Source organism: Tachyglossus aculeatus, chromosome 15 (assembly GCF_015852505.1).
Source record: "Tachyglossus aculeatus isolate mTacAcu1 chromosome 15, mTacAcu1.pri, whole genome shotgun sequence".
Taxonomy (NCBI): Eukaryota; Metazoa; Chordata; class Mammalia; order Monotremata; family Tachyglossidae; genus Tachyglossus; species Tachyglossus aculeatus.
This window is the reverse complement of record NC_052080.1, coordinates 13,192,363-13,208,424: the sequence shown is the minus strand read 5'-3', so window position 1 is coordinate 13,208,424 and position 16,062 is coordinate 13,192,363. Positions and strand designations below refer to the sequence as shown.

Sequence of the window (16,062 nt, the reverse complement as noted above, 5' to 3'; positions counted from 1 at the left end):
TCTATCCTAAAGCCCATTGGGCCTTCCGTGTGGATAACAGTAAGGGTGATGACTGCTGTTTGGAAATCCTGAGGCTTGCCAGGTATGTGGGCAATCTTTAATCAACTAAGCATTTTTTCTACGGTATTAACTTCTTTGGGTGTCAGTTTCCTCATTTGACAAGCTAGGATTAATACTTACATTGTGAGTCCCATGTGGAACAGGGACTGTGTCCACCTGAAAATCTTTTATCTACCCCAGCAATTAGAACACTGCTTGGCACATAGTAAACACTTAACAAATACCATCATTATTAATTATTAAATCAGCATGTGGGGCTCCATATACCAGGGCCACTGCCCTTCTTCTTTACTGCCCTGATGGTAGTGCTTCTTTTTTTCTTTTTTTTTAAGGGTATTTGTTAAGCGCTTACTATGCCAGGCATTGAACTAAACACTGGGGTAGACACAAAGTTAGATCCCACCCATGTCCCATATGGGGCTCACAGTCTTCATCCCCAGTTTACAGATGAGGGAACTGAGGTGTAGAGAAGTGAAGTGACTTGCCCGAGGTCACACAGAAGGTAAGTAAGTGGCAGAGCTGGGATTAGAACCCAGGTCCTCTGAGTCCCAGGCTCATGCTCTATCCACTAGGCCACACTGATGGTGATAACAGAAGAGCAAAGACTTGTACCTCATTCCTTTCCTTATCTCTACCTTTTCCCCATTCCTTTTTTCTCATTCCCCATCTCCTCTTCCCACCCCTCCTCTCCTCCTCCTACCCCAATCCTCCTTTTTTTAATGGTATTTGTTGAGCGCTTTCCATAGGTCAAATACTGCTCTAAACTCTGGAGAAAGTACAAGCTAATTAGATTGGACACAGTCCCTGTCCCACATGGGGCTCACAATCTAAGTAGGAGGGAGAACAGGTATTGAATCCCGATTTTATAGTTGAGGGAACCGAAGCACAGAGAAGTAACGTGACTCACCCAAGGTCAAACAGCAAGCAACTAGCAGAGGTAGGATTAGAACCCCAGTCCTTCCGACTCCCAAGCCCTTGGTCTTTCCATTAGGCCACACTGCTCCTCCTCCACAAAATAACGACGGACCACTGCTCCCGATTCATTCATTCGATCGTATTTACTGAGCGCTTACTGCGTGCAGAGCACTGTACTAAGCGCTTGGGAACCTATGTCCTTTGCCACTTCGGAATTCTTACCTTTAAATATTCCATTCCAGCCGCCACGCTGGGCATTCCCTTCTCGGGATTCTAAGGATCCTCCGTGGTCGGAGGCAAAGTACGTGAGGGTGCGGTTTGTCAAACCCGCCTTGTCTAAAGCATCCAGAACTTGGCCTGGGAAGATAAAAACCCACCACATTTAATCAGTCAGAGGTGTATTTAAAGAGAGAGGGCTTCATTTCCAAAGATGGTGCTTCTTCCGTGAGTACCAGAGAAGCGGTGTGGCTCAGTGGAAAGAGCCCGGGCTTTGGAGCCAGAGATCTTGGGTTCAAATCCCAGCTCCACCAATTGTCACCTGTGTGACTTTGGGTAAGTCACTTCACTTCTCCGTGCCTCAGTTCCCTCATCTGTAAAATGGGGATTAAGACTGTGAGCCCCCCCGTGGGACAACCTGATCACCTTGTAACCACCCCAGCGCTTAGAACAGTGCTTTGCACATAGTATGCGCTTAATAAATGTCATCAATCTCACTTGTGAGATTACAACAGAGTTGGAATCCCTGCCCGCTATGAGTTTTCATTCCAATCCATTCACATATACACATTAATCAGCACAACAAGTCATTTAGAGGCTTGGGTCTGTCATAAAACAAATTTTCATGCATGACCTCAAGCAGTAAGGAACTTTGGGCAGGCTTTTAAAATCCGCGCAGGTTTTGTTTTATTCTCCAAAGCTGTTGTTTTTCAGCTAGTTTCTCCACACTCTCCCCGTTCCTCAAAAGCCAGCGATGGCTGCCAATTCCTTTCCACATCAAGCGGAAACTCCTGACTCTTGGCTTTAAGTCCATCACTGAGCTCTCTTTATCCAACTGATCGACCACACCCCGGGTTTTTTTTTTTTTATAGTATTTGTTTACCGTTTACTATGTGTCAGGCATTGTACTGAGCACTGAGTTAGATACAAGATACTCTGGTTGGACACAGTCCCTGTCCCACATGGGGCTCACAGTCTTAATCCCCATTTTGCAAATAAATAAATAAATAGAATAGATATGTACAAGTAAAATAAATAGAGTAATAAATCCGTACAAACATATAGATAGATAGATAGATAGATAGATAGATAGATAGATAGATAGATATACAGGTGCTCTGGGGAAGGGAAGGAGGTAAGGCCGGGGGGGGATGGAGAGAGGGAGGAGGGGGAGAAGAAGGGGGGGCTCAGTCTGGGTGTGGTATTTGTTATTTGTTCAGTACGTACTTTGTGCCAAGCACTGGGGTAAGTAAAAGATAATTAGGTCCCACATGGGGCTCACAATCTAAGTAATAATAATAATGACATTTATTATGAGGTAGCTGAGGCAGAGAGCAGTGAAAAGACTTGTCTAAGGTCACACAGCAGACAAGTGATGGAGCTGGGATTAGAACCTCTGGCTCCTAGGCCTAGGCTCTTTCCCTGCTGCTTCCCCAATTTCAAAATGGAAATGTGATAAGAAGTCACTTACCTACCATCCAATCCATCTCTTCTACATTATCCCCGTACAAGCCATGTTTGCTTGTTCCCAGAAACTTCTCTGTGGTCACCAGTGGGGAATGGACATGCAACCATGAGATGAAGAGGAGGAAAGGTCCCTTCTTGTTCCTAAAAATAGAAAATGCATTACAGTTCTTGAAGGCAGGATAACATCTAATACAGTGTGGTCTAGTGGATAGAGCCTGGGTTCTAATCCCCTTCTGCCTGCCTTGTGACCTTGGGCAAGTCACTTCTGTTCTCTGCGCCTCAATTTGCTCATCTAGCGTGGCTCAGTGGAAAGAGCACGGGCTTTGGAGTCAGAGGTCATAGGTTCAAACCCCGGCTCTGCCAATTGTCAGCTGCGTGACTTTGGGCAAGACACTTAACTTCTCTGTGCCTCAGTTACCTCATCTGTAAAATGGGGATTAAGACTGTGAGCTCCCCGTGGGACAACCTGATCACCTAGTAACCTCCCCAGTGCTTAGAACAGTGCTTGGCACATAGTAAGCACTTAACAAATACCAACATTATTATTATTATTATTATTATTATTATTATTATTATTATTATTATTATGACTGTGAGCCCCATGTGGGACAGGGACTGTGTCCAACCTGATTAGCTTGTAAATACCCCAGCGCTTAGTAGAGTTCCTGGCACATAGTAAGCACTTAACAGATACCATTAAAAAAAATGATTGTACTCTCCCAAGTGCTCTGTACAGTGCTTTGGACGGTTAAGCATTCAAAAAATACCCACTTAGGCCAGCAGACATATTCCCCAAAGAATTTCCTCACCCTGACTGTATCACTCCAACAGCCACCCTGGAGAAGTAGCATTCATTCACTCATCCAATCGTATTTACTGAGAACTTACTGTGTGCAGAGCACTGTACTAAGCGCTTAGCATGGCCTAATGGAAAGCTCACGGGCTTGGGAGTCAAAGAACCTGGGTTTTTATCCGGGCTCCGCCACTTGTCTGCTCTGTGACCTTGGGCAAATCACTTCTCTTCTCCTGGCCTCAGTTCCCTCATCTACAAAATGGGGATTCAATACCCGTTCTCCCTTCTGTGTAGACTCTGAGCCCCATGTGAGACCTGCTTTTCTACCCTAGCAATTAGTACAGTGCTTAACATACAGTAAGCGTTTAACAAATCACTATTATTATTCTAAGCTTATCTGGTGTTCCGTTACTCATTTTATTCATTCATTTATTATGAGTTTCCATTTATTCTAGTTTTAGCCCCATTTTTTCCCCGTGCTTCTGGCTGTCTGCCAGTCTCCTGACTCCTTCAGGGCAAGCTGCATTTGTATTGCTGAGGAAGTGGAGAGAGGAGAGAGAGGGTTAGTATCACTTTTCCCAATCTCATTTTTTTTTGTGAACAGAGGACTCTAGCTCTACCCTCTGCTGGCAGAATCTAAACAGGACCTGCTAATTAGGAATTAAGAATGAAGAAACCGCAATTAAGAAATTTCAGAAACGGTGTCTTGTCTGATTAGCTTGTATGTATCCCAGCGTTTTAAAACAGTGCCTGGCACTTAGAAAGTGCTTAAAAAGTACAATAGAAAAACATAAGAACTACATGTAAGAAGCAGCATGGCCTAAGGAGATAGAGCACAGGCCTGGGACTCAGAAGGACTTGGGTTCTAATCCTGACTCCACCACTTGTCTGCAGTGAGGTCTTGGGCAAGTCACTTCATTTCTCTGGGCCTCATCTGCAAAATGGGGATTAAAACTATGAACCCCATGTGGCTCAGGAACAGGGTCTAACCTGATTTTTTTGTATCCACTACAGCACTTAGTACAGTGCCTGGCACTTGGTGAGTACTTAAGAAATATCATTATTATCATTATTATTACTTAGACTGGGAGTCCCAAGTGGGACAGGGACTGTGTCCTAACTGATTAGCTTGTATCTACCCCAGCGCTTAGCAGAGTGCCTGGCACATAATAAGAGCTTAACGAATATCATGAAAAACAATGACAATAATAATGGCATTTATTAAGCCATTATTCTAAGAGCTGGGGAGGTTACAAGGTGATCAGGTTGTCCCACGTGGGGCTCACAGTCTCAGTCCCCTCCCCATGCCCCCGGCCTTACCTCCTTCCCCTCCCCACAGCACCTGTATATATGTTTGTACGTATTTATTACTCTGTTTATTTAATGTGTACATGTCTATTCTATTTATTTTATTTTGTTAAAATGTTTTGTTTTGTTCTCTGTCTCCCCCTTCTAGACTATGAGCCCACTGCTGGGTAGGGACCGTCTCTATATGTTGTCAACTTGTACTTCCCAAGCGCTTAGTACAGTGCTCTGCACACAGTAAGTGCTCAATAAATACGATTGATTGATTCCCCAGCGCTTAGTACAGTGCTCTGCACACAGTAAGCGCTCAATAAATACGATCGAATGAATGAATGAATGAAATCCCCATTTTACAGATGAGGGAACTGAGGCCCAGAGAAGTTAAGTGACTTGTCCAAGGTCACACAGCTGACATGCGGCAAAGCCGGGATTAGAACGCATTCATTCATTCAATCGTATTTATTGAGTGCTTACTTTGTGCAGAGCACTGTACTAAGCGCTTGGGAAGGACAGGTTGGCAACATATAGAGACGGTCCCTACCCAACAGCGGGCTGACCTCTGACTCCAAAGCCCGGGCTCTTTCCACAGGGACAGATAACTCTGTTATATTATGCTCTCCCAAGCGCTTAGTACGGTGTTCTGCACCCTGTCAGGGCTCAACAAACATGACTGATCGACTGCCTGACTGAAACCCAGTGCCATGTACACGGTTCGGCGCTCAACAACGACGACTGAGTGACTGACTGACTGAAACGTGGCTTCCCTGGGGAAGCTCGACTCTCCCCGAGGAGACACATCATCAATCATCAACTGTATTTATTGAGCGCTTACTATGTGCAGAGCACTGTACTAAGCGCTTGGGAAGTACAAATTGGCAACATATAGAGACAGTCCCTACCCAACAGTGGGCACACAGGCCAACAGGGCCCACTGAGCAGGCCGTAGTTACCTTTCGACGAAGGCCACGGCCTCCCTGAGCATCTGGGGCGACGTCCTCTCTAAGACCATGGGCTGCTCGACGATCAGGTGGTTCCTCATCAGGAAGCAGTCCCCGTGCTTGATGAGCGCGTGGGTGAGGCGAGAGGCGGCGGACGCCAGGACGGCGGCCCCGGCCACGGAGGCGCTCAGCTTCCACGGGGCCGGGAGCAGGCCCGCGGCCCGGCCCAGGGCCAGGGTGAGGCTGGCGAGGGCGAGGCTCTGGGCGGCCAGGGAGAACTGGCTCTCTAAGCGGGCCCGCTTCTCCGAGTGCAGGGAGAGCTTGCAATCCCCCATGAGGGAGAAGGGCATCCCGTAGAAATAGTCGAACCCGTGGTTCAGCGGGTGGTGGCAGTGGTCTGAACGCCGTTCGCAGTTGAGCCCCTGGTGCCATTTCCCTGCAGTCGGACCGGGGACATTCATTCATTCGATCGTACTGACTGAGCGCTCACTGTGTGCACAACACTGTGGGAGAGGACACTACAACAGTAGATAGACACATTCCTGGCCCTCAAAGAGCTTGCAGTCTGGAGGGGGAGCAAGATGTTGACAGAAATAAATACATTTGTATCTGCTCATTCTGCCGTACTGGACTCTCCTAAGTGCTCGGCCCAGTGCTCTGCCACTGATTTACTGATTGAATTCAGAGCCAACTTGTTCAATTCGTTCATTCATTCAATCATATTTACTGAGCACTTACCGTTTGCAAAGCACTGTACTTAGTGCGAGAGAGTACAATATAACAATAAGACAAATTCCCTGCCCGCAACAAGCACTTTTATCTATCAATCGATCCATTAACAAGTCAGATTTATTGAGAGCTTACTCTGTGCAGAGCACAGGACTGAGGGCTTGGGAGAGGCCAATACAACAATACTGTTGCATTGTATTGTATTGAGAAGCAACGTGGCTCAGTGGAAAGAGCCCAGGCTTGGGAGCCAGAGGTCATGGGTTCGAATCCCGGCTCTGCCACTTGTCAGCTATGTGAATTTGGGCAAGTCACTTAACTTCTCTGGGCCTCAGTTACCTCATCTGTAAAACGGGGATTAAGACTGTGAGCCCCACAAGGGACAACCTGATCACCTTGTATCCCCCCCAGCACTTAGAACAGTGCTTTACACTTAGTAAGCACTTAACAAATGCCATTATTATTATTAACAATATAACAGAGTTGGTACAGAGAATTTTAGACTGTAAGCATATTCTGGGAAGGGAATGTCTGCTAATTTTGTTGTACTGTACTCTCCCAAGAGCCTCAGTAGAGTGTTTTGCACATAGTATGCACTCAATAAAAACCATTGATTGATTTATTGAAAGAGAAGTAACACGGCCTATTGGATAGAGGCCAGGCCTGAGAATCAAAAGGTCCAAATCCTGGCTTTGCCACTTGGCTGCTGTGTAACCTTGGGCAAGTCACTTCACTTCTCTGGGCCACAGTTCCCTCATCTGAAAAATGGTGGATTAATACTGTGAGCCCCCAATGGGACAGGGGTTGGACATAGTTCCTAATCAGCTTGTATCTACCCCGGTGCTTAGAACAGCGCCTGGCATATAGGAAGCGCTTAACAAATACCATAAAAAAAATCTGTTGCTGCTACCTTGGTTTCTTCACTTTAGGCTGTAAGCTCTTTATGAGCAGGGAAGATGTCTGACTTAGTACAGCGTTCTGCACATAGTAAATGCTCAACAAATACCAATGATTTATTTATTGCTCTCTCCTCACCATCATGAGATTTTCTTATTTGAAATTATATTATGGTTGGGATTTGTGGGCAGAGTTTTAAACCAGAGTCTACACCAGCCTGGAAGCCTACTTTTTCTCCCTCCTACACAGACTGTGAGTCTCCACCTGATTAACTTGTATCTACCCCAGAGCTTAGAACAGTGCTTGACACACACTAAGTGATTAACAAATACCATATTTAAATAATTAATTATTTGTATTTCCTCCAGAGTGTGTGACAAACATCAGTTGATTCATGTGCTCCTAGGACACCTCACTAGATTGCAAGTGGTAGTAACAGTATTTATTAAACACTTACTGTGTGCAGAATAAGCACTGGGAAAGAATATGCACAGTTCCTTGAGGGCTGAGAGAGTATCTAATTATGCTACCATTCTCTCCCAAGTGCTTAGTACAGTGCTCTACACATAGTTAGCGCTCAATAAATATGATTGATTGATTGACGGCAATTGGCTACAAGTCAAAACTCCCCTGTGCTGAGCAGCAGCGGCACAGGAGAGAGTCGAGGGCAGAGACTTAAGTTTACTGTGCGGAAGAAGGCAATGGTAAACCACTTCCATATTTTTACCAGGAAAACTCTATGGATACACTACCAGAATGATTGCAGATGGAGGCGGGAGTTCTGGGACAGAAGCATCCATGGTGTCGCTATGGATCGGACACGACTCAACAGCATATGACAAGACAAGAATGGACATACGGTACCTATTAATCCAGTGGAATAGCCTTGCTCTTGTAGTATCTCTCCAAAAGTTGTTTCATTTGGGGGGAGCCCCCCCGAACTTGCAGTCCATCGAAGAACTCTGTATCCATCACTGGAGACCATGCCTGAGGGGAGCCAAATGTTGTTGTGGAAAAGGAGATAGAACTTGTTTGCTTTTAAAAAAATCGACTCGGTTCTAAAGCTCGGAGAAATTCCTCTCGCCCCATTTGCCCAGGTGTGTCATGGTAGTATTTATTAAACACCCACTGGGTGAAGAGCACTGTGCTATGTGCTGGGAAAAGTTACATGGGGAAAATTTTGACGTAGTCCCTGGCTTCCTACGGGTTCACGGTGTAAGAATAAGTGGGTGGGGAGAGCAAGTGATACACAGATGCACAAATAATCATCAAACAATGAAAAAAGAAAAATGTAAAAGACTGATAAATGCAGTACTGATAAATAAATAAATACTGATAAATAAATACACTGATAAATACAGAAATAATTGAAACAAGGAGCAGCAACATGGCCAAAAGGAAAGAGCCTGGGCTCCTTCTTTCAGCACATTTTTTCACTGCTGTACTGAAACCACCCAAATGCTTATTAATAATAATAATAATAATAATGATGATGGCATTTGTTAAGCGCTTACTATGTACAAACAACTGTTCTAGGTACTGGGGGGGATACGAGGTGATCAGTTTATCCCACGTGGGGCTCACAGTCTTCATCCCCACTTTACAGATGAGGTAACTGAGGCTCAGTGAAGTTAAGTGACTTGCCCAAGGTCATACAGCAGACATGTGGCGGAGCCAGGATTTGAACCATGACCTCTGTGTCCAAAGCCCGTGCTCTTTCCACTGAGCCATGCTGCTTATTACAGTGCTCTGTACATTTATTCATTCATTCAATCGCATTTATTGAGCGCTTACTGTGTGCAGAGCACTGTACTACACCGTATACTGTAAGCGCTCAATAAATACCACTGATTGATGGATTGCGTAAGCATCCTGTCTCTCTCATATGAACATTTTAGTAGCTTGAGTAAAATTCACATTGTTGCATCATGTGTGGCCCAGTGGCTACAGCTTGGAGTCAGAAGGATCTGAGTTCTAATCCCAGCTCCGCCACTTGCACTCCGGGTGACCCTGGGCGAGTCACTTCATTTCTCTGGGCCTCAGTTCCCTCGTCTGCAAAATGGGGATGAATAAGACCGTGAACCCTACATGGGACACGAACTTGATTAGCTTGTACCTACCTCAGGACATAGTAATAATAATAATAGTGGGTTTTGTTAAGCACTTACTAGGTGTCAGGCACTGTAAATAATAATAAATAATAATTATGGCACTTGTTAAGTGCTTATTATGTGCCAAGCACTGTTCTAAGCACTGATGTACATACAAGGTAATCAGGTTGTCCCTCATGGGGCTCACAGTCATATACTTGTACATATTTACTATTCTATTTATTTTGTTAATGATGTGCATTTAGCTTTAATTCTACTTGTTCTGACGACTTGACACCTGTCCACACGCTTTGTTTTGTTGTCTGTCTCCCCCTTCTAGACTGTGAGCCTGTTGTTGGGTAGGAACTGTCTCTGTATGTTGCAACTTGTACTTCCCAAGTGCTTAGTACAGTGCTCTGCACACAGTAAGCGCTCAATAAATACAATTGAATGAATGAATGAATAATCCCCATTTTGCAGATGAATTAACTGAGGCACAGAGAAGTTAAGTGGCATGCCCTAGGTCTCAGAGCAGATAAGTGGCAGAGCCAGGATTAGAACCTGTGTCCTCTGACTCCCAAGCCTATGGTCTTTCCACTAAGCCACGTGCTTCATACTAAGCACCGGGATAGATACAAGGTAATCAGTTGGATGCATTTTCCTGTCCCACAAGGGGTTTACGGTCTTAATCCCCTCCCTTCAAACCCCTACTCCAATGCTTAGAACAGTGCTTTGCACATAGTAAGTGCTTAACAAATGCCATTATTATTATTATTATTATTACTGCGAGCTCACCTCCTCCAAGAGGCCTTCCCAGACTGAGTCTCCTTTTTCCTCTCCTACTCCCCATCCCCCCCGCCCTACCTCCTTCCCCTCCCCACAGCACCTGTATATATGTTTGTACAGATTTATTACTCTATTTTACTTGTACATATTTACTATTCTATTTATTTTGTTAATGATGTGCAAATAGCTTTAATTCTATTTGTTCTGACCACTTGACACCTGTCCACATGTTTTGTTTTGTTGTCTGTCTCCCACCTCTAGACTGTGAGCCCGTTGCTGGGTAGGGACCGTCTCTATATGTTGCCGACTTGGACTTCCCAAGCGCTTAGTACAGTGCTCTGCACACAGTAAGCGCTCAATAAATACGACTGAATGAATGAATTTTACAGTTGAGGTAACAGAGGCCCAGAGAAGTGAGGTGTCGACAAGTGGCAGAGCCGGGATTCATTCATTCATTCATTCCATCGTATTTATTGAGCGCTTACTGTGCGCAGAGCACTTGGGAAGTACAAGTCAGCAACATATAGAGACGGTCCCTACCCAACAACGGGCTCACGACTCCAGGCCCGTGCTCAGAGTGCCTGGCACAGAGTAAGGGCTTACCAAATGGCATAAATAAAGAAAGGAAATGAATGAGGCTGACCTGAGCGGATGGGGTATCTCCCTGTGAGGAAGGCTGCTCGGCTCGGGGTGCAGACAGACGCTGCCGAGATGTGCTGGGTCAGTCTCACTCCCTCCTGGGCCAGGCGATCAATATTGGGAGTTCTAGAATGGGAACAAACACAAGTCAAACACTCCATGTTACGACAGTTGAGCCTGTTCAATTATCACCATCATTTTTCCCCATCCTCCCTCTTTGTGTCCCGCCTTGGGGTAGAGACCCGATAATCCCATCAGCTCCAAGGCCATGTTCCCTGTCCCTTTATGAAGCTCACCCTAACTTGCTCTGTTCATTCATCCCCTCTCCCAGCTCCATTCATTCATTCATTGAGCACTTATTGTGTGCAGAGCACTGTACTAAGCGCTTGGGAAGTACAAGTTGGCAACATATAGAGACGGTCCCTACCCAACAGTGGGCTCACAGTCTAGAAATGGTACGCAGCGTGGCTCAGTGGAAACAGCATGGGCTTTGGAGTCTGTTGTCAGGGGTTCAAATCCCGGCTCCGCCACAGCTGACAAGCTGTGTGACTTTGGGCAAGTCACTTAACTTCTCTGTGCCTCAGTTACCTCATCTGTAAAATGGGGATTGACTGTGAGCCCCCCGTGGGACAACCTGATTACCTTGTAACCTCCCCAGTGCTTAGAACAGTGCTTTTCACGTAGTAAGCGCTTAATAAATGCCATCATTATTATTATTATGGATATATCTTTAATTAATTTATGTATACTAATGTCTGTCCCCCGCTCTAGACTGTGAGCAGGGAATGTGTCTGTTTATTGTTATATCGTTCTCTCCCATGCACGTAGTACGGTGCTTTGCACACAGTAAGTGCTCAATAATCCGATTGAATGAATGAATGAATGAAGGGGAATAGAAATTGAATTCCCATTTTACTGATGGGGAAACCGAGGAGCAGAGAAGCCTAGTGAGTTCACCCAGGGGATCCAGAGGCAAGAGTATGAGCCGGAATAAGAATGCAGGTTTTTCTATCTCCCAGGCCTACGTTCTTTTCGTTATGCCTCTGTTTAATATAAGCTTAATATAACAAAATATGTTTTGTTAAGCGTAAGTACCACAGAGTGTGGGGCTTAACAGATACCAAAAAAGAAAAAAAAAAGTGCTATTATGGTGCTTATTATGGTGACCTAGGGAAGCAGCATGGCATGGGGGAGAGAACATAGGCCTGGGAGTTCAAAGGACCTGGGTTCAAAAACCAACTCCACTACTTGTCTGTTGTGTGTCCTTGGGCAAGTCATTTCGCTTCTCATTCATTCATTCAATCGTATTGATTGAGCGCTTACTGTGTGCAGAGCACTGGACTAAGCGCTTGGGAAGTATAATGGCAACATATAAAGACGGTCCCTACCCAACAACGGGCTCGCAGTCTAGAAGGGGGAGACAGACAACAAAACAAAACATGGAGACAAGTGTCAAAGTCATCAGAATAAATAGAATTAAAGCTATATGTACATTATTAACAAAATAAATAGAATAGTAAATATGTACAAATAAAATAAATAGAGTAATAAATCTGTACAAACATATATACAGGTGCTGTGGGGAGGGGAAGGAGGTAGGGCAGGGGGGATGGGGAGGGGGAGAAGAAAAAGGGGGGTCAGTCTGGGAAGGCCTCCTGGAGGAGGTGAGCTCTCAGTAGGGCTGACTGACTCTCCATGACTCAGTTCCCTCATTTATAATCTGTGAGCCCCATGTGGACATGAGCTGGGTCCAAGCCGATTACCTTGTATCCACGCCAGCGCTTAAAACACATGCCTGGCATGTAGCACTACAGGAGGAACCTGAGACAGTGGGTGTAGACAACTCGCCCAAGGAGTTGGAGCAGAATGGGAGGAGGGAGATGGAGTGATAGCTGGAGGGAGCCGTGGGGTCCAGGGAGGGTATTTTTTAAGGATAGGGCAGACACGAGGATGTTTGAAAGCAGTGGGGAAGAAGCCACTGGAGAACCAACAGTGGAAGATGGCAGTTATGGAGGAAAGAAGGGAAGGGGCAAGTCTTTTGATATGGGGTTGAAGGAATGGGGGAAGCGGCATGCCTCAGTGGAAAGAACACGGGCTTGGAAGTCAGAGATCATGGGTTCTAATCCCGGATCCACCACGTGTCAGCTGTGTGACTTGGGCAGGTCACTTAACTTCTCTGGGCCTAAATTCCCTCATACGCAAAATGGGGATTAAGACACTTTGAGCCCCACGTGGGACAACCTGATTACCTTGTATCCATCCCCCGGTACTTAGAACAGTGCTTGGCACATAGTAAGCACTTAACAAATACCATTATTATTATTATCCACTAGGTTGTACTGCTTATCAAGGGCTTAAAGGATAAGACCAAAGTGCAGAGGTGATATAGAAGGGAGAGAGAATGACTTCTTACCTTAAGGTGTCATTACCATAGCAGCCAAGATCTCCGATTCCAAGATCATCTGCCAGGAACAGGACGATATTGGGCCGGGAGCCGGCTAAATCAATCGATCCTGATGAATGCAAAACCAGGAACAGACCAAGGGTGATCAGCACATAGTGCCTGGAACCAAGATAAGAAATCAATCAATCAATGGTATTTATTGAGCACTTACTATGTGCAGAGCACTGTAGTAAGTGCTTCTTCTTCCGTCCTTCAAAGAGGCCTTCCCTAAGCCCTCTTTTCCTCTTCTCCCATTCCCTTCTGCGTCGCCTGACTTATTCCCTTTTTTCATCTCCCCTCCCAGCCCCACACCACTTATGTACATTTCTGTAATTTATTTATTTACATTAATGTCTGTCTCCCCCTCTAGACTCTAAGCTCGTTGTGAGCAGGGAATTCGCCTATTATGTTGTTCTTTTGTACTCTATTGTAAGTGCTTAGTAAAGTGCTCTGCACACAGTAAACGCTCAACAAATACGATTGACTGACTGACTAATTCTGCGCCAAAAGAGCATTCTTTCACCCTCTCCTAGTTCCCAGACCATGAGATGCCCGAGACCCGGGATAAGTGAGCCCCCTTAGAGGAGAGCGTCTATCTCATGCAATCAAGTAGCGTGGCCTAGTGGAGAGAGCCAAGGCCTGGGAGTTAGAAGGACCTGGGTTCTAATCCCAGCTCCTCCGCTTGTCTGCTGTGTGACCTTGGGTAAGTGCCCTTCACTTCTCTGTGCCTCAGTTACCTTTAAAACAGGGATTGAGACTGTGAGCTCATGTGGGACGTGGACTGTGTCCAACCTGATTATCTTATATCTACCCCAGTGCTTAGTACAGTGCCTGGCACATAGTAGCACTCAACAAATACCATCGGGAAAAAAAAAAGATGTGCATCAATTCCCAATATTTCTTTGAGAGCCACAGGTTCTGTTTTATCTGTCTCTAACCTTCCACTGAGAGGCCCAGGGAAACTAAAGCTACTCCAAGGACCCTCAATAGTTAGGATTTAAAAACCAAAAGTTAGAGTGGGGCTATTTTTTAATTCCAAGAAATATGTCTTACCAGCAACCTGCCGGGTACCTCATGTTCTTCTTCACACTGAGGGGTGAGACGAGATCAGGGTCATGTCAACAGCGAAGCGGGCTTCTAGAAGAAAGGACTTGATCAGCCAGTCCTGTTGGCAAAAATGAACAAACAGAATGAGACAGATTGGGAGGAAGGGTGCAGGGGGTGGTTGGTAGAACCAAGCCATGCTGGGAGCTGAGGAGTAAGACCCCCCCACCTTCAAACAACTGCTTGTATCTCTGCTCCCCCCAGCTCTCTGCGGCTGGAAGAAAACAAAAGCGATAAAAACCACGCTGCTCGTTTTGGGCAGGGAATGTGTCTGCCACCTCTGCTGTGCTGGAAGGAGAAAAGTAGCCATGCAGTCCTACGAGCCCCATACAGGACAGGGACCTTGTCCAATCTGATTCGTCTGTATCTTCCGCAGCACTTAGAACAGTGCCTGGCATGGAGGAAGCGCTGAACAAATACCATAAAAAAGGGGTTCTGCCTATCTCTGAACAAGGAAAAACAAAAGGAAAGCAGTGTGGCCTAGTAGAATGACCTCAGGCCTGGGATCCAGAGGACCTGGGTTCTAATCATGGCTCCACCACGCATCTGCTGTGTGACTTTGGGGGATTCACCTCACTTTCCTGGATTCAGTTCCCTCATCCATAAAATGGGGATTAAGACTGTGAGTCCCATGCAGGACATGGACTGTGTCCAATCTGATTAGCTTGTATCTACCCCAGCGCTCAGTACAGTGCCTGGCACACAGTAAGCGCTTGACGAATACTATTGAAAAAAAAACCGGCATAGGCGATCAATACCTGAAGGGGTGACCCCGTAAGAGGGGGGCTTCAGAGTTCTCCACGTCTGGTGAGCCCTTGAATTGAGCGATTCCTTCCTCACTCTCAGTTCATTCCTTGGCAGGCAGGAATGTATCGTCTATTTATATTTTAGGCTGGAGTAGCAGCACCAAATGAACGCCAGACTGTACGGAAACCAGAGCCGTTTCATTGACAAAGCTTCCTTGTTTCAGACTGCTCTGGGAGAACCAAGCCCAGAGACATTCCAAGACTGCTCTAACGGCTCGTTTTATTTGAGCCTTATTCAGAGGATGGAACCTCCTGTTCTTGTTTACCTAGAGTAACATTCAAACCACTCATGCGAGGCTATCGGCAAAACAGTACGTGATTCACATTGGGCACTAAGAGCTCCAGGATCTAGGAAAAACAAAAAAAGATCCCAAATATTTATGATAACCCTCCACAGCTGCAATTGTTTGGCTGAAGCCACATCCTTGAATTCAAAAGGCAATCATATCATTTTCATGTTTCTTTTTCCTCCTGACGTATCAACTTGGCACTCGGGAAACGACAAAACTTTCGGACACAGATCCCGCAAAGAAGCCTGGAATCACAAAGGAATGTTTCTTTTTCCTCCTGACGTCTCACTTTGGCACTTGGGAAACAACAAAACTTTTGGACACAGATCCCGCAAAGAAGCCTCCAGGAATGCATTCACAAAGGAATGCATTTCATTAGTTCCGAGTTGAACGGCATCTAAATCTCAAACGCATTTAGAAGTGAGATGCATTGCACGCTCTAAAATGCATGAAGGCAAGCTAACTCTAAACGACTTTTCAGATCTTTGAAGTTTTAACTGCAAATATCTGCCACAACTCTATGCTTAAGCTAATTCATATTTGCTTTTGGACTGAACTTCAAAGATGACACTGGCACAGAAAGCTAG

At 45.6% G+C, this 16,062-nt stretch overlaps 1 protein-coding gene across 1 annotated transcript; it reads right to left on the bottom strand.

Moving 5' to 3' along the window:
* Positions 1-1,230: 1,230 nt before the first annotated feature.
* On the bottom strand, positions 1,231-14,351 carry LOC119937579 (arylsulfatase L-like). The gene is made up of 7 exons (XM_038757132.1): positions 14,336-14,351; positions 13,246-13,345; positions 10,837-10,958; positions 8,182-8,304; positions 5,707-6,130; positions 2,667-2,799; positions 1,231-1,332 (listed from the first exon to the last, which is right to left on the bottom strand). Exons 1-7 carry the CDS (start codon positions 14,349-14,351, stop codon positions 1,312-1,314), a joined length of 939 nt encoding a protein of 312 aa, XP_038613060.1. The 3' UTR covers positions 1,231-1,311.
* Between the last annotated feature and the right edge of the window lie 1,711 nt (positions 14,352-16,062).

Excerpts from the sequence above, each read along its gene's own strand:
- LOC119937579 (XM_038757132.1), bottom strand. Across the intron at positions 10,959-13,245 it reads TATGGTAATGACACCTTAAG|AACTCCCAATATTGATCGCC; the intron begins GTAAGAAGTCAT and ends TTCCCATTCTAG. Across the intron at positions 6,131-8,181 it reads CTATTCCACTGGATTAATAG|GGAAATGGCACCAGGGGCTC; the intron begins GTACCGTATGTC and ends GTCCGACTGCAG.